This window comes from Aristolochia californica, unplaced genomic scaffold (genome assembly GCF_029961685.1).
Source record: "Aristolochia californica isolate CCGP_79_NKW_82.1479 unplaced genomic scaffold, dmAriCali1.0.hap1 SCAF_2, whole genome shotgun sequence".
Taxonomy (NCBI): domain Eukaryota; kingdom Viridiplantae; phylum Streptophyta; class Magnoliopsida; order Piperales; family Aristolochiaceae; genus Aristolochia; species Aristolochia californica.
The window spans coordinates 5,720,487-5,739,564 of NW_027181881.1; the positions used below are offsets into that span (position 1 = coordinate 5,720,487).

At 40.2% G+C, this 19,078-nt stretch overlaps 1 protein-coding gene across 2 annotated transcripts in view; it reads left to right on the forward strand.

Moving 5' to 3' along the window:
- Positions 1-19,078, forward strand: part of LOC137957207 (protein HUA2-LIKE 3-like) — a 36,145-nt gene that overhangs the window by 8,898 nt on the left and 8,169 nt on the right. The window contains exons 3-8 of one of the 2 annotated variants that reach the window (XM_068804952.1): positions 6,315-8,399; positions 8,655-9,120; positions 9,928-10,036; positions 10,142-10,254; positions 10,363-10,550; positions 10,635-11,064. In XM_068804952.1, coding sequence (XP_068661053.1) covers positions 6,315-8,399; positions 8,655-9,120; positions 9,928-10,036; positions 10,142-10,254; positions 10,363-10,550; positions 10,635-11,064 — 3,391 coding nt within the window. The remainder of the gene's footprint in view (positions 1-6,314; positions 8,400-8,654; positions 9,121-9,927; positions 10,037-10,141; positions 10,255-10,362; positions 10,551-10,634; positions 11,065-19,078) is intronic. The other variant, XM_068804953.1, reaches the window with a different exon arrangement.

The window sequence follows — 19,078 nt, forward strand, 5'->3', positions numbered from 1 at the left end:
AAATTGTACTTTTATGATTCTGCCTTTTTATTACATACTGTGATTTTTTTTTCACTTCAATCTCAATATATAGCCTGTATAATCCATAAAATGATCAATATATAGTCTGTATAATCCATAAACCATCAATAATCCATATATAGCCTCTATTCGATACTGCAATGAGAAGACGTCACCGACAACCTGCATATCTGCCTCAATGCGAGGTTTCTCGGATTTCATTGGCGGATGTGGGTTGGATGAGATATCCCTTTCCGAAAAGAACTATACATGGTCTAACGGCCAGCAACAACCAATTCTCACAAAATTGGACCGTTTTCTGGCGTGTCCAAACTGGTTGCAGCTCTTCGGGAATGTCACTGGATGTGTTCTCAATAAGGTGGGGTCGGATTATTGGCCTATCATGCTGATCACCTCTTTCGAGAAATGGGGACCCTCCCCTTTCCGTTTAGAAAACTCATGGTTAGTTGAGAATTTTTTTGATGCTCTCATTGATGGATGGTGGACTAAGGGTCCAAGCTTGGGTAGAAGGGAGTGGGCCTTCTCTCTAAAGCTACGATTTTTAAAAGGAATAATCAAGGAATGAGCCACAAGTCGTCGTACCTCTCTGGGTGCTGAGAAGGCTTCTCTCCTTTCTCAGATCGTAGACCTGGACCTGGTAGAAGAACAAAGGTATTTAACTCTTTCTGAGTTTCTCTTAATTCTAATTTCAATACCATCTTGCATTAAGAGAAGATCCGTTGGAAACAAAGAGCCAAATTTAAATGGTTGAAGAAGGGAGATGCAAATACAAAATTCTTTCATGCTGTAGCATCAACAAAATGGAGATCCAACCAAATTACCTCATTATGCATCAACAAGGAGGGAACGTCGTGTTGGACCTCGATTACTAATGTGTTGATTAACTTTTTCATAGATCTATATTTGGAAGAATGTTCAAACTGGCCAAAGTTTCAACACATCCGTTTCTCTCGTCTCTCTCCAACAATTGCCTCTTTATTAGAGCTTCCTTGTTCTACTAGAGAAGGCATGGAAAGTGATAGGGCCTTGGGCCCTAATGGCTTCAATGGAGATTTTTTAAAAAGGTTTTGGTCTCGGCTCAAGGAGGATATCATAGCAATGATCTATGACTTCTTCATAATGGCATCACCTTTCACATTTGTTAAATTGGGTCCAAGGCCTATCCCAAAATGACTAGTCAACTTAGGAAACCTCTTTCCCAACTAATAAACTCAAGATTTTTGTACTCACTAATCCATGTGGGACTATTCTTTAACACTCCCCCTCACGTGTAGACCATCTTTTTGTGGTTTTACAAGTGGATAATTTAGGAGTAGGTAGTTTAGGTGTAGGCCCTCTTTTGTGGCTCTACAAGTGGATAGTTTTAGGTGTAGGTCCTCTTTTGTGGCTCTACAAGTAGATAGTTTTTAGGTGTATGCCCACATATTTGTACCTGCTCTGATACCATGATAAATTGGGTCCAAGGCCCTATCCCAAAATGACTAGTCAACTTAGGAAACCTCTTTCCCAACTAATAAATTCAAGATCTTTGTACTTACTAATCCATGTGGGACTATTCTTTAACAATATTATTGGCGCATCTTTTATTACTTTGGTTCCAAAGAAAGCTAGTGTTGAGAAGCCAGAAGGCTTCCGACCAATCTGTCTTGTTACAAGTGCCTACAAGATCATTGCTAAATTTTGGCTCACCGCTTAAAGGTTCTTCTCCCAACCGTCATTCACAAAGGGCAAAACGCTTTCTCCAAGGGGAGAGAAATCTTAGACTCCACTATGGCAATACATGAGCTTATTGATCATTTCCGGCGTAACAAGGACCCAAGAATCGCCCTAAAGCTCGATCTTGAAAAAGCTTTTGACAGAGAAAACTGGATCCTGCTTGATGAGATTATGGAAAAAATGGGTTTTGGCGAAAAATGGAGATTTTGGATAAGAAGTTGTGTGGGCTCGACCTCTTACTCTCTCATCCTCAATGGCTCAGTTTGTGGATATTTCAAAGGGACCAGAGGGATCAAACAGGGTGATCCGCTATCCCTGCTCTTATTCAACATGGTTGCTGAATTCCTCTCCTCAATGTTTTACTCGGCTGTTAATCCTGGATGACTCCCTCCTACTAGTATCCAACATGCTTTTAATATCCCCATCCTCCAGTATGCGGATGATACCATCATATTTGGTATTGGAAATATTGATGGAGCTAGAAGGATTCAAGCGGTCTTGGGTCTTTTCGAATTAGTGTTAGGGTAGAAAGTTAATTGGGGGGAAAACCTCTCTCATGGGTTTTAACGTCAGTCCTGAGTTCCTTGCGGAGATGGCAAGTACATCTGCACAACAACTAGCCTCCCACCTATCTCAGCCTACCCTTATTCAATGGCCGCATATCCAAAAGTCTTTGGAATCCGGTGGTTGAAAAGATTGAATCCCGGCTAGCAACCTGTAAGGGGCGTTTATTCAGCAAAGTTGGGAGGCTCATCCTCCTCAAGTCTTGTATTGCATGCATCCCAAACTATGCACTATCCTTTATGCCTTATCCTACATCTATATGTAAAACCATGGATAAACTCAAAAAAAGATTTCTATGGAGGGGATCGAGCGATGCATTTAAATATCATCTGGTCAGATGGGATGAAGTCTGTTTGCCAAAGAATATGGGTGGCCCGGGGATTCGAAAATCTAAGGAAATGAACCAAGCGTTGCTCCTAAAATGCTCATGGAAGTTCAATACACTTTCTTCCAATCTTTGGAAGGAAATGGTACTTGTAAAGCTTGGTTGTGATTCTCCATGGTGGATTTCAGGTGGTAATCGGAGATGCCTATCTTCATTTGGAGAACACTATACTTCTTCCAAAATTCTCCTCTACCAGTAGATTCTTGGTTGGAAACGGCAGATCCCTCAAGTTTTGGAATGTTCTGTGGATGGGGTAGGAACTGCTACAAAATTCTTTCAAAAATATTTTTCTCCTCTTTGCACAAAGAGAGATATCAGTAGTTGATACTTTTGAGGGATGTGGTCTGAGCCTACATCCTAGAAGGGGTCTTTCCGACACAGGGGTTTTGGAAGCCAGCCGCTTGATGGATTCTTTAAATTCGGTCAGAATTACACCTTCGGAGGCGGACGAACTCATCTGGTGGCCAGACAAAGGAGGTACTTTCTCTGTATCATATGCATATTGATACATTAATGGCTGGGTTTCGACTCAAAGGGAGCATGAGGTCTACTTTGTATGGCGTCTCTATGCACCTCCAAAGATAAAATTCTTCATGCAAAGCACTTGTCAAAGTAAGATTCTCATGGCAGACATGCTTAGAAGAAGAGGTCACCCCTCTATCGACCCCCTGTGCCCTTTTTACAACATTGAGGCTGAAACCACAAGTCACATTTTGCTACAATGCACTTTTTCGTGGAATGTGAGGACTTCCATTCTTTGTATGTTGGGGCTACAATTCTGCATGACGGCTATTTGATGTCTTTTAGCAAGTTACTCATAGGTACTCCCCTGCTTGGTCTCGGAAAAGTGATGATCTCCACTTGTGCTAGTTTCATCCCATGGGGTCTTTGGAATGAATGGAATCAAAGGTGTTTTGATGCAAAAAGTGAATGATTGGTAAGAGTCACGGACAGAGTGGTAGGCCATATCTCCTCTTAGCTTCTGACTAAGAAGTCCTTCGCCTCCTTTGTGAGTACCTCTATCCGTGAAAACTGGAGAAACTTGGCAATGATGCACATTGGGACAAAGGTCTAAGTCATGCAGGAATGAACCCCTCATGAACCCGGTTACCTTAAGTTGAACTTTGAAGGCTCTTCTCTTGGTAATCCTGAAATTGTTGGCTTCGGAGGTGTTATTTCGTATCCTTCCGGTAATCAGCTTTTCTCATATGCCGACCTTTTAGGCATACCCGATTCTACTTCAGCTGAGCTACATGGCTTTCTCAACAAGCTCCGTGTTTTTAGAAACAAGTGCAACGGTCCCCTTCAAGGTGGTCATTGGTTGGTGTGAGTGTTCATCCCCTCCCCCGTGGCGCCATAGGGACATCTTTCGGGAGATTCTAAGAATTGCCTCCTTATTTTCTTGTATTTGGTCTCACATTCCGAGATCCACAAATTCGGCAGCAGATGTGCTTGCCAAACAGGGAGCAACCCTGCAATCGCTTGTTGTTAGGGATCTGCTTCCTCCTCCTTTGTAATTTTTCTCTTGTTAATATAAATACATCTTTATATTGTTGCCATATGACCATCAAGCGTATAAATTTCTCAATCACAATACCTACAAATCTTACTTCCTGAGGGATTACAGAAATGGAATAAAAAATAAATTTCACCCGATTAAGTAAGCAAATAATTTTACCAGTCTGCTGCTTACTGTTTATTAAATGGATCGGAATCAGGTTGTGGCAATTTCAACCTAATTATCTATTACTATCTAACTCCAAGGTCTGAAAGTAACTTCCACTATATTAAAGGTATAACTTGGAAGACCCTATTCTATCCTATGAGCCGGTGGATATTGCTGATTCAAATGCTGCTGAAATGAGTGCTCTTCTATTCGGCCACCAAATCTTTAAAGAGTGGCTTCATGACAAACTACTTATCGAAGGAGACTCAAAGACTGTCATCAGCTGGTGTTCAAAAGATAGCTCCCCCCCCCTTGGCGCCACTGGCCAATCACTGATTGCATTGCTGACATTGTGTCATCCATTCATTGTAATTTGAACCTCGTTCTTAGATCAGTCAATTCTTTGGCTGATAAATTGGCAAAATTCGGAACCTCCCAACAATCTCTCATTGTTTGGGAAGGCTGCCCCTCTTGTAATCTGCTCGTTTGAGCTCTCTTAATAAAATTCAGCATTATTTAAAAAAAAAAAAGGTATAACTTGGAAGGTAGTGCTCTCATTTCTCTCATATAAACTAAGATTAGCTTCGTATAATTTGTTTAAAGAAGATGTTATTTTTAAATATTTTGTGGTAGGTTGTTATATGATGTTATAAGTCTTTAGATATTATGAAATGATGTCAGACTATCCGTTTAATTTGTAAGAAGTTTTTAGATTTTATTAATTTTTTAACTAAATTTCCATTTTTTGACATGTTTACCTGTATGGTAATTGGGTAAATAAACAAAAACGGAATGTTCTTATTTTTAATGGGATAGGACAGAAACGGAATACTTGAACGGTATATGGAATAGCTTATTTTGTTTCGTTTGTATACCATTTTCACCCCTAACTCCTATCTCACCTGGCCCTGGTAAGCTTCCGTCAAATTTGAAGAAATGCATTGGTGGTGGCTTCCAAAATTGCACTTTTATGATACCACTTTTCTATTACATACTGCGATTTTTTTTTTTCAGTTCAATCTCAATATATAGCCTGTATAATCTATAAAGTGATCAGTAAACTGCTGCCATATGACCACCAAGCGTATAGACTTCTCAATCACAGTACCTACAGATCTTACTTTCTGAAGGAAGGTTCTACCACAAGCCCCATATAACAGCAGCAGCTATTATTTTCCAAAAAGTATTCCCCAGCTATGGGAAAGGAAAAGAGAGAATTTCCTAATCAATCACTAACAGTTAATTGAAGACAATGAAATATTGAATCTTCTCATATATGAAAAAAAAAGGGAGAATGATTACCTGCTGGGTCATCCATGAGGAACTCAATTCAGCCAGCTTGCAGGCTTGATATTTTAGTTAGATTTGTTATATTTTAGGGTCGGCAGCCTATGTTGTTGTGAGTAGTTATCGAGGACCTCAGGAGTGAATCATTTTTAAAATCAGCTTATTTGTTGATAAAACTGAACCGATTGATTTTGTAAGAATGGGTTCTCTAGTTACAAAATGAGATTAAAGTTAGCTGAAATAGTCCAGCGGTGTCATATTAGTTTGCCTATGGCCCTGGATATAAAAAGCAGCCCCAGTTAGTGGGTTTAGGCATGATAAGGTACTTTTTTTTAACTTATTATCCTTGTATTCAACCAGAAAAATTTGTAAACAATAAGCAACAGCTCGCTCAAAAGTCGTTGTATTTGTTAGATATCTTCTTATGCTACCTGTAAGTATTGGTTTTCTTAATTTGATAAGTTGTTATAACTTGTGATTTTTGAGGTTTGTAATATTATCATTGGGATAAAATAGTATGGAATTATGGTTATGTTTATGTTTCGTTCTTCAAAAAAAATTGTTTCTCATAATGTGTGCTTTACATTTAGTGCTCTATTTGAATAATAGAAATGGCTTTTTTTTTTTGTTTTTATGTGTGTCAAGGTGCTGATCTGGGACCATATATTCCTGCAGTGCTTTCTGCAATCCTGCTGATGTTGAAGCATTCACAGAGGAGAAAAAGAAGCTTCTGCTTGTAAAGCGTCAAGGTAAGGGTGCGGATTTTGTTCGTGCAGTTGAAGAAATTATTGATAGCTATGAAAAGTGTAAGAAGCAGAGCAAAGAAGAGGAATGCAATTCTGCTAATGAAGATGCTGTATCCAACGTTTTAAGTTCTGAAGGCTCAAAATCAAAATCTTGGAGAAACAGTCCAAAACAAAGCCCAACATTCGCTCAGAGTCCTCTATCAGAAACGCTATGCACTTCCACAACCCAAAGTAATTCATGCAATGGAGCTGAAATTCCTGAAGTTTCTGTGGAGATTGCAGGCTCATATGACAATGAGACATTGTCTGAAGACACCATCAAGAGTGCTTGTGTCCTTAATCAACTCAAGCACACTGCTGTGATGGCTGTTAATTCTTCGCAAAAGAGGTCAAGAGATGGACAGTCTCAAAGTTATTCTGCCCGACGAAAAGTACAATCTGTTCGAAGATCTAGGGGCTCGTCATGGGATGATCCATGTAGACTGCAAAAATCTGATGATGATGTAGCACCTGATATACTTAGTGATGGCAGCTTAAGAAAGAATGGGATTATCAGGGAATCTCCTTATGCTCCAGATTGTCATGATCTGGACCTACTTGTTTATTCTGCCACTGTTACTTCTAATGATTGTGATGATGTTGGGTCAGAGATAGCACCAGTAGAATCTGAGGGTGTTAGTTGTGAGGAAAAGGTCACACCAAAGGTTGATTACAAAGTCGGATCACATGGGATGACTAGTCTGTCTACAAAAACTGCTGATGATTCGAGTGGAAAGGTTGATCGTGCCACATCATCTGTAGTTCTTAAGAAGAAACGGAAGCAAAACAGAAAGCCAACCGTACATGATATATCTGCATGTTCTAGATCAGACAAGGAGTCTGGCAGTGGGGTTGAGCCATGCAATAATGTTGCAAGTCCTCCAAATGCTTGTGAAACTTCAGTTGACTGTTTTCATAAAGTTGATGGAGATGAACATTTGCCACTAGTAAAACGAGCTAGATCTCGGATGGGAAAACCGCCTTTGGAAGAGAAGCAGCTTGATGGCATTACTGAGAAGAAAATTAATGAGGAGACTTCTGTACATGTGGATGCCCCTCCTGTTGATAGAATCTTGTTGGGGTCTGCAGAAGCTGCGAAAATTTCACCTTCCAAGATCACCAGTCAGTCTGTTGGAAACCACAGTCCAGTTCTACAGAGCTGTTCGTTACTTTGGAAGGATAACAATTACCAGTTACAAGATCATTCAATGGATGTGGAAGCCGCTTTACCACCATCTAAACGCCTACATCGTGCTCTCAAAGCAATGTCTGCTAATGTGGCTGAAGGAGTTGATGGTGAAGTCCCAAGAGCCTCTGAAATGCTTTCTAATGGCTGCGGAATATCTACTGATAACAACAATAGCAGCACTCTGGAAGTGCAAGATACCCATGTGAACAGAGTAAATTGTAGACATATACCAACGTTGGATGGACCTTTAAATACTTTGCATGCCAAAATTGTTGAAGAAGAAGGAAATTCCACTCCAGTGAAACTAGAGACTGAGGAAGAAATGTGTATAGCTGCTGCAGAATCTGAGATTATTAATGATTGTCAAGGTTCACCAACCAATTTTCATTTAGTTAATAATGAACTATGTTTAAAAAATCCTGAATCTTGTACATCTGGAAGTGATGAGAAACTTGGTTTTGTGAAAACTAGTCCATCGAATCAGGCTACATCACTGGATGAGGAAAACAACAAAGTTTTGCAGTTGAATAAAGTATGTTCTGATGTTGATCTTAAGAGGGAGAGTGAGTGTTCTAAAGACGCATTAGACAGAGGAGATGGAAGTTTGTTGCATACTCTGCAGAAGGATGAGTCATTTTCTGCTGATGGAGGTCCTACTGGTCTCCATATTCATAGTTCTACTGATCCAGTTCAATCAATTCAAAATGGTCGTCCTGTGGCAGGCTATATTTCTGAAATTATGAAGATATCGAGGTTCCCATCAGATGGTTCCAAAAATCAGGCCATGTAAGCTTTTGCTTTTAGCACATTGGATCCTTGAGACTAATATAGACATTTGATGATTCATACTTCTTTGCATGTTTATCATCATATTGTTGTGTTGATGTTCTAGCCAAGCAAGGAGCCTCCTTGCAATCTCTTGTTGTCAGGAGTTAGCTCCTTTTATTTCTCTTAATAAAATTCATATTTCATAAAAATAAAATCATCATATTGTTGTGTTGCATTTGTTGGCACTGAAAACTGTTGATTTGGTATTTGCAGGGTTCAGCATATGAAGGAAGATACAATAGTTATGAGGGGTAGAGATGTTTCCGAACATCCTACAGATAATGTTTTGATTGCTGCTGCCAAGGCTAGAGGAAATTACTCTTGTTCTACTCCTGATTGTGCTTCAGATGATAAAGTTATCTCTGATGTTGTGTCAAGTGGACCTCAAACTAATGTTGTAGCTTTTTCAGAACAAGTGTCTACATCAAGTCCCTTAAATCATGACAGAGGACTTTTAGCTGATCAACACCAAAAAAGGTCCTTGCAGAAGATGGATGGATTAAAGCATGACCTGTTACAGATCGATTGGAAGACACCCATGAGTGAATTTGGCCATGAAGCAAATGCTGTATTAAAATCATTTGAAGATGTTGTTGGGACACTTACTCGAACCAAAGAGAGCATAGGTCGAGCAACACGCCTAGCACTGGATTGTGCAAAATATGGTCTAGCTAGTGAGGTAGTTATAAGCCCCCATTGTCCACTGACCCTGCTTATTGCTTTGTTGCTTGTAGATACTTGGCATTATGAAACAGTTCTGTGACAAGATTAGTTTCACATGCCTCTTTTTTATCCATTTGATTGTATATGATGATTAGGCGGATGGAAAGGTAATTTCGTTCAAAGAATAATTGACTGCGCCTCTCTTAAGCTGTATATATCATTGGTTATTGGCATGCTTCTTGTGTTGCCTCTTAGTTTATCCCATTCTGTTGATTGGCTTACATAATTATCGAAATGGGTGGCATCAGTTGATTGGAATGTCAAAGAAAGCTTACTGAAATGATTTTTTTTTCATGTACTATAACTTAAAAAGTACTTTGAGGATATTAAAGTGTTATTGGGGAAGGTAAATATGATTTACCTATCACATTGTATTAGCTGTGTAGCAGTGACACAATGTTGATTCTGCTATGTGTATTTAGCTAGCTCATCAAGAGAATTATATTACCTGGATGGCATAGGGCATACAATAATATTTTTATAACCTGTTAACTTTTTTTTTTTCAAAAGACCTTTTAACTTGTTCTATAAGCTCGGACATCCTTTCTCTTCATCCCATTTTGCCTTGAACCAGCTAGTAGGGGATTGTATACATCATTTGGTACATCTTGTGTTGCCTTGTATTTTGCGCTTTGTGCGTGAATTAGTTTTCACCTTATCATTTGACCTATATGAGCTCATGAATCTTACATTCTATTTATTAGCTCCTCTCTTTATCACCAAAAATTGATTGGCTTCATGGCATTTTTTTCCCCTTCTAAAGGTAGTTGAGCTTCTTCTTCAACACTTGGAAGGTGAATCAAGCTTATACCGAAGGGTGGACTTGTTCTTCCTTGTCGATTCCATTATTCAGTGTTCCCGGGGTCAGAGAGGTAATCTCATGATAATTGTGAGAAATTATCCACCATGCATTTTGTAAGTTTGACTGTCCTGAATTGTAGTGACATACCACTAAGACTAATATGTAAGATGTTCAGGCACTGTGGGAGATGCATATCTTTCTGCAGTACAAGCAGTGCTTCCACGTCTATTATCTGCTGCTGCTCCTCCTGGAAATGCAGCTCGTGAAAATCGCAGGCAGTGCCTAAAGGCAAGCAATTTAACCATTGTTTTCTTCTCTTACTACTACTTATTTATCAAATGATTCTTTGTTTCATTCCCCTTATTGTTTGTATGTGCATGTGTTCCTGTCAAACAGGTCCTCAGACTTTGGCTAGAGAGAAAAACCCTTCCAGATGTCATTGTTCGCCATCACATTCGTGAGCTTGATTCTTACAGTGAAGCTCCATATAGTAGTAGTTATTCTCGACGCCCTTCAAGAACTGAGCGTGCTATAAATGATCCTCTCCGGGAAATGGAGGGTATGCTTGTCGATGAATATGGAAGGTAAATTTACTTCTTTTCTGCTCTCTGTTATCATTTGCTACATTTTACATGTCTTTTCATTGTGTTTTAATTGTTTTGAATCAGCAACACAAGTTTTCAGCTTCCTGGTTTTATAATGCCCCATATGCTTCAAGTTGAGGAAGAAGAACGTGGTACTGATGAAAAATTCTTTGAGGCTCTAACCCCCGAAAGAGATGTCAGAATTCCTGATGATGAACCAAGAAACTGTCCTACAGTGAATGCTGAAAAGCATCGGCATATATTGGAAGATGTGGATGGCGAGCTTGAAATGGAGGATGTGGCCCCTCCTTATGACATGGAAATAGATTCTGGGTATCATTCAGTGGCTTTTGTTCCACCACTGCCTGAGGAGATGCCCCCATCTCCTCCTCCTTTACCAGCATCTCCTCCACCAGTGGTACCCCCTCTTCCTTCCACTCCCCCTCTCCCTCTACCCTCAACGGCTAGTACATTAACTTCACCTGCAGATACAAACATTTACAAAAGCACACTTGTAAGTAAATTTACTGGATTAGGTTCTATATTTCTTTACTGGAAATTTGAAATTAGAATGCAGCATTCTATCTCATTTCTTTAAAATGGTTAAGAAGTGTTCTTCCTTGGTTCATAGAACTGAGCTACATAATTGTTGTAATTGGTTAAATATATGCCTTCTTTTAGATAATGATGACAGTTGGGTTAAGATATAACCCTTGTTGTGGGTTTATTTGGATTTTTTTTTTGGCTTTGATGTGGGAAGTGTACATTTTTGCTTATGGATTTTAAGCAAACTTTCTTTTAAATATGTTGTGCAATTTGTTTGTTAGAAGCTGTTTAGGTACTTTCAAAAATGAGAAGCTGCTTAGGTACTTTCCAAAACTTTGAATAAAAAGCTGAAAGGAGGGGCATTAATCAATTGTACTTCCAAAAAAATTGAATAAAAAGCTGAAGGAGGGGCAGTAATCAATTGATTTTTTGGAGCTCAAGGACTCTTCCATGTTTACATTTGAGTCCAATTGTTGGATCCTATTTGTCCTAGTCGCTTCTCTATTTGTTTTATGATCCTTTTTCGGAAGAATGCTATGCATAGTTTATATAGTCCCTATGTGGTTAAATTACTTTTTTTTTTCTGGGAACAATCTCATTTATGAGACTCTAACAGTCTTGATCTAGTTAGAACTTTGGTATCAGATCTAACTCTTGGTACCCCATCCATGTAGAACCCACCTCTGGTACTCATCTCGATCAACAATTGTTAGGTTCTATCGAAACCAAGTTTATGAAGAGTGAGATCTGGGTTTGTTTTCATGGTTGGTAAAGTTTTGGGTCAAAGCATGTTCAAAAGTGGGTATAACCTATGATGAGCAAAAGAATTGTTCATTTCTTGAACCATATGACACTTACACCAAGACAAACTTACTCCTAATTGGAAGGACAATTTGATAATTGTAAAATGACTAAGCTACCTTTTTCATATAATTCAACACTCCCCCTTAAGTTGGAGCCTATATATTTAGAAGCTCCAACTTGTTACAAAAATTTCCCAAATTCTCTTTTTCATGTGGCCTAAGTAAACAAATCACCACTCTTTGACTCTTGTCCTTCTGGCGACATTGTGGTCCCCACTTATTGAGAAATTTGAGAAGAGACTAGCTACTTGGAGGGGCAAGCTTTTATCTACGGCTGGGCGGTTCACTCTCCTCAAGTCTTGTTTGGCAGGACTGCCAAATTATTTATTATCATTCATGCACTGTCCGGCCTCAGTTTGCAACAGGATTGAAGCCATCTGTCGACGCTTTCTCTGGAGAGGATCAGAGGATACCTTCAGATACCATTTGGTGAGTTGGAAGGATATTTGCATGCCCCGAAATCGGGGTGGTTAAGGCATATGGCCTACGAAGGAGATGAACAATGCCCTTTTGCTCAAATGGATCTGGAACTTCAACATCAAGCATAACAACCTATGGGGTGATATGGTCAGGTTCTATCTTCAACCTTTGGGTGCCTGGTGGAGGGAGGATGGTGCTACTGGGCTCCTATCCTCGATATGGAAATCAATTCAAAAGCTCATCCCAATATTTAGAGATGCAACTTCCTTTCACACAGGAAATGGAAGGACCCTCCTCTTTTGGTCGGATGAATGGTGTAGCCCCCGCCCCCTCTCTGAGGATTTTCCGGGGCTCTCTAGGGTGGCGAGGGATCTCTCTTGCTCAGTGGCCGACTCTTGGAGAGATCGCTCATGGAGTCTTACATTTCGTCGGGGATTAAATTGCGAGGAAACTACTGCTTTTTGCTCTCTCCTCTCTAGGCTCAGCAACACTACTATTCGTGAGCATGCAATTGATAAACTGATATGGAAGCCCAACATTAATGGCCGATTCACAGTTGCATCCGCCTACTCTCACATTAGAAAACAAGATTACAGCATGCATGAACACAAGGCTAACTTGGCATGGAAGCTCTCAGCGCCTAATAAAATCAAATTCTTCGTGTGGATGGCCATCAGGGAACAAATCCTCACCTCTGACAACCTCCATAAAAGAGGTTACACCGCTCCCGATCGCACTTGTCCCTTTGTGGTGTGTGCGATGAGACAGTCCAGCATGTTATCTTACATTGCGACTTTTCTTGGCAAGTATGGATAAAGATATTTCAGAAGATTGGTCTCCAAATGGGGCTACATCAGGACCTTTTTGGCACCTTTGAGATGGTTATGGGGATGCGCCTTCCTAAGCTAGGCAAGATAATTCTCTTGGCATGCCTTGCGCATGTCCCATGGTGTATATGGCTAGAGCGAAGCAATCAGAGATTCAATTCCAAGGCTAGCAACCCGGATAATATAGCTTCTCAGGCAGTGGGCCTTATCTCGAGCTGGCTACATTCTAGGAAGGAGTTTGCTTCTCTATCGGCGTCTCCCTTTAAAAAAATTGGGGTTTGATAGTGCACATGGCGGGCCCTCGTAGGATTCCGGTTATGGCCACCTGGGATCCTCCCCCTTACGACTGCATCAAACTCAATTTTGATGGCAATGCTTTAGGCTGTCCTGGGCCGGCTGGAGCTGGTGGTGTTTTCAGAGATAGCATTGGAGACCCTATTTTATCCTATGCAGGGCCGGTGGGTATCGCTGATTCAAATACTGCTGAAGTGAGTGCTCTTCTGTTCGGCCTCCAAATCTTTAAAGAGTGGTTCCATGGCAAGCTGATTATTGAAGGCGATTCAAAGACTGTCATCAACTGGTGTTCAAAAGAAAGCTCCCCTCCTTGGCACCACTGGCCAATCATTGATTGTATTGCTGACATTGTGTCATCTATTTATTGTAATTGGAACCTCATTCCTAGATCAGCCAATTCTTTGGCTAATAAATTGGCAAAATTCGGAACCTCCCAACAATCTCTCATGGTTTGGGAAGACTTCCCCTCGTGTAATCAGCTCGTTTGAGTTCTCATAATAAAATTCAGTATCATTTAAAAAAAAAAAAAGTAAACAAATCACCAAGTTGATTCATGTATTTAACCACTTATTTCAACATCACAAATGAAATGATAGTCTCCCCAACATGTTTAGTGCATTCACAAAAGACCGAATTACTATCAATAAAAATGGCTGCTTGATTGTCACAACGCATCACCATTGCACCTTGGTTGGAAAGCTTAACTCTTGCAACACTGATTGAACCCATAGGAGTTCACTAACTAGGTCAGTTGTTACTCGGTATTCTACTTCTGCATTAGATCGACACTCAACATTTTGTTTCTTGCTTTTCCAATTAATCAGATTTCCCCCAACAAATACACAATAACTAGTGGTGGACTTTTTGTCTAACTTGGACCCTACATTATCATATCTGAGTATTCTTTAATATGCAAATGACCATGTGGCTCATACAATAAACCTTTACGTTATGCTCTCTTCAGATATCTCAATACTCTATGTGCAGCCTCTAGATGAATCTTTCTTAGATGCTCCATGAACCGATTGATTGCACTTGCAAGAAACGAGATGTTAGTCTGTGTTACTGTGACATAGATCAGTTTGCCCTCTAACCTTCTATACATACTCTTATCTTTGAGTTCAACACTATCATCTTCATGAAGATTATGGTTCACTTTTATGGGTCTCTCAATAGGTTTTGCTCCTCGCAAGCCATACTCTTGTGGTATATCCATAACATATTTCCTTTGTGTCAAGACAATCTTTGCTGTCTTGCTACCTCAATCCGAAGAAAATACTTGAGGGAACCTAAGTCTTTAGTTTGGAAATGTTTTGCAATATGTAATTTGACCTCTTCAATACCTTTCCATTGCTTCCTAACATTACTATGTCATTCACATACAAAATTAGCACTACAACTCCAAAAGACCTCAACATGGACTTCTGGTAAAACCCAATGACATAATTATTTTACTGAACTTTTCAAACCATACTCTAGGGCTTTTATTGAGGCCATAAATGGCCTTGTTCACCCTATACACTTTCCCAGTCTCTTTTTGGGCAACATACCCAGTCGGTTGCTCTTTGTATGCCTTTTCTTCCCAAACCCCTAAAAAAAAACATTTTTTATGTCTAATTGAACAAAGGTCAACCCTTAATAAAACCACAAAAATAAAATGCTAACAGATGTCAATTGAACTATGAACGAAAAAGTTTCAAAAATATCTACTCTATATTTTGGGTATATCCCTTAACTACAAGTCTAGCTTTCTACGTCTTTGTGGACCCATCAACCTTGTATTTCATTGTGTAAATCCATCAACAATCCGTAATGACAACATTTGGAGGTAGATCACACAATGTCTAGGTACCGTTATTAAGCAATGCTTTTGTCTCTACCTTCATGACCTATTTTTATTGAGGAGGCGACAAAACATCCTGTTTTGAAGAAGGAATAGTACAAGAAGACAAACAAAAGAAACATTTTGAATGGATCAAACAATGAATCAAATGACACAAATTTGGGTATGGGATGGTGTATAAGCACAAACACTCATGTGAAATGCAAAAGGAAGATCCAAATCACTTACCTCAGGAGCCGCCAATGAGGCAGAAATTGGCAAGGATGGAGAAGAGGGGAGCCTTTGATAGTGTCCTCGGAGGTTTTTTTGTTGGTAAACTTTCAATAGCTTCGATTAGTCAACACTAGGTGTGACACTAGGAATATCCTCAACTAGAATAGGAGTAACAACATCAACATCAATAACAATTGGTGCAGAAATAGTAGAGTCATCATTCTTTGCAAAATAGGGAATGTTTTTAAATAATGTGACATCAACAGACATATAAGTTTTTTTGGTGGAAGGCCAATTACACTTGTACCCTTTTTGAGTACGAGAATACCTATGGACAATGCCCTTAATTCATCTTGGAGACAACTTGGCTTGTGATGGACCAAAAACATGTGCGAAGCAAATAAACACAAAAACACAAGAACAAAAAGGAAACAATACATTGTTGGGTTTAAGAACTTGTAGTGGAATTCTTCCTCCAAGTATAGAAGAGGGCATCCTGTTGATGAAAAAACAAACAGTACGTCTAACATCTCCTCGATAAGATTTTGGAACCTATATTGAAATATCATGCAATCTTAACCAAGTGGTAATTTTTTCTTTCTGCTGCCTCGTCTTGTTGTGGGGTATACATACAAGAAGACTGACGAATAATACCACTAGCTTGACAAAAGAATTCGTAGTTCATAAATTCAAGCTCATTATTGTAATGAAATACATGAAGAAATGCACCTAACTGATTTTATATTTCACTATAAAAATTAATAAATATGTCAAATACTTTAGATTTCTCCTATAGGAGATATGCTCACGTGGATCTATTGTTTTTTTTTTTTTTTTTTTTTGGAAGAAGGATGTATAACTATTATATAAAAGGAAGAAAGTATACAAACCGAACTAAGCGGACCTTCCTCCACAACAAGGTGTTGGAGTGCAACACCTAGCTTAGCCTGAGTGTCTGTCACATGATTGACAGACCTAGGGATGTGGTTCCAAATACAGTTCAAAAGAGAAGTTAAATTACATATTTCAAAATAAATATCCTAATGCCGCAAGGGAGGAGAGGTTAACTTTGCACACCAGTCAATGACAATCTTGGAGTCGCCTTGAATAAGGAGGGGGGCCACGAGACAGCTCTGGAATACCTGAAGCCCATTGAGTAATCCGGAGAGTTTTACAATGGTAGAGTTGGAGACTCCCAATGGCCCGGTGAAGGAGAAAGGGGACGACAATTTTCGTCATGGATTACTCCGCCAAAACCATCAAGACCTGGACAACCAAAGGTGTTGCCATCAAAATTTAACTTGTAGTTGCCCGCCGGTGGAGGAGCCCAGGTTGCCATTTCCGGAGGACGAGAAGGATGCATCATTCCAGCAACCACCCGCCAGTTCCTTCTAAGATTAGAGCCGCTAAGATTACTGAATTCTTTTCGAGTCATGAGCCGAGTCGAAACTTGCTTAACAATATTATAGGGGAAGATTTAAATTTGAATTTCTGGCTATTTATTTCTTTCCATAAGGCCCATAGGATATGACCTACGCAACAAGATATGAGCAATTTCCCAAGCTTTGGGAGTCTAGCACTAGTAACTGAGAGAATAGTGGAGATGAGCAAAGTGGCAGAGGAGGACATGGGTGGCAGTTTTGGGAGTATTTTGGCAAAAAGGGCAAGAAGGGTCCTGGACAGAGGTTCCACGCCGAATAAGGGAATCTGAGATGAGAATTTTGTTTCTACAAGTGCTCTAGATAAAGATTTTGCATAGGGAGGGGCAAGTAGGGTCCAGGCAATGGGTGCAAGGTGATTGGGTGGAAGGGGGTTGGGGTTGCTGAGGATTTTATAAGCCGAGGTAGAAGAAAAAAGATCCTTTGGGGCAAGGGTTCCAGATAAGTGTGTCAGGCAAGGATGTTCGGGGTTTTACCTTGGAGAGGCTGGTGAGGAGATTCGATGCCAGCATGGCCTCAGAGTCAGAAAGAGCTCTCTAGAGATTCAAATTCAAGCCTCCAGTTTCGGACCAGCGGTTTGAGATAGTGGCATCAGTGTTCCTGGCCAAGTTTGAAATCAAACCATGGCTGCTATTGAGTCTGCTCAAACCCAGCCACCAATCGGACCAGAATTTTGTGAGACTTCCATTACCAAGTAACATTTGACTGCCTTCTTGAAAACGGGACGTAGCATGACAATTTTTTTTTTAGACAAGGGACAAGTGATTGCGCCGCCCTCCCTCAGTCCACCAGCTAATCTATTTGCTGGCTTTAGCAGCGACTAAAGCTCTCCAAATCAAATTTGGGAATAGATTGAACTTTTGGTAGCTGTATCACGGATCTTGAGACCACCAAGGTGTTTGGGTTGACACATGTCAACCCACTTCATGAGATGGTACTTCCTTTCTCCCTCAGGCACTGCACACCCCACCCACCCACCTGTGTCAACCCACTTCATGAGATGGTACTTCCTTTCTCCCTCAGGCACTGCACACCCCACCCACCCACCCACCACCACCACTACCACTACCACACACACACAAAAAAGCCTTCTTTTGATGCAGTTAATTCTGTTTCTGATTGAAGCAGGGCATCAAAATTATGACAAAAACTAGCAGGGGATTCCGTTAAGGCTGGGTTTAATAAGAATAAGTTTACTTGCTTTGGAGAGAAATTTTCCTCTCCAGGAAGCTAGACGTCCCTCCAAACGTTCAATAACAAGATGCCAGGAGCTTTTCGAAGGCAATCCAGAGATCAAAGGGAGGCCCAAATAGGTGCAAGGAGGAGTTGCAATTTTGCATCCCAGATAGCTATCCAATAGTTGAGTAAATTTGGGTCAATATTGAAACCAGTGATGGAGGACTTTGTTCAATTGACTTTTTGATCAGAGGAAATTTCAAATAAATTGCGCAAGGCTTTAATGTGAGAGATTTGGTCCATCGTGTATCGTGTGCATACTGGAGGAGGGCGATGTCTTGAGCAGGGTTAGTGGAGATGGGGCAGAGCCAATCTGTGCTTTTGGCAAGGTTGACCATAGACGACAGGTGTTCAACAATGAGAGTGAAAATAAAGGGCGAAAGAGGGCCCCCTTGGCGGATTCTCCTTGATTCGTTAAAAAAATCACAGAGTTTGCCATTGATCAGTACAAAATACGAAGCGGTTGATATACAATTTCTCATCTTGAATCTCCAACGGGTGCCAAAGCCCATTTGGTAAAAAAGGTGGTTAATAAGCTTCTAGTTGACATGGTCAAAGGCTTTTTTCGAAGTCAAGTTTCAAGACAATTCTAGGCAGATTGGATTTTGGAAGGAGTCAAGCAGTTCATGAGCAGCCATTGCTGAATCGAGAATATTTCGTCCTCTGATGAAAGCACTTTGGCAAGGGTTAATAATTTTAGGGAGGGTGGATCTAAGGCGGTTAGCAAGAATGCGAGCTATGATTATGTTAGAGCTAGTGGTGAGGTTGATAGGTCTGAAGTCTTGAGGAAGGGCTGAGTTGGATTTTTTAGGGATTAGAGCTGTGAAAGATGCTTCAATGGATTTAT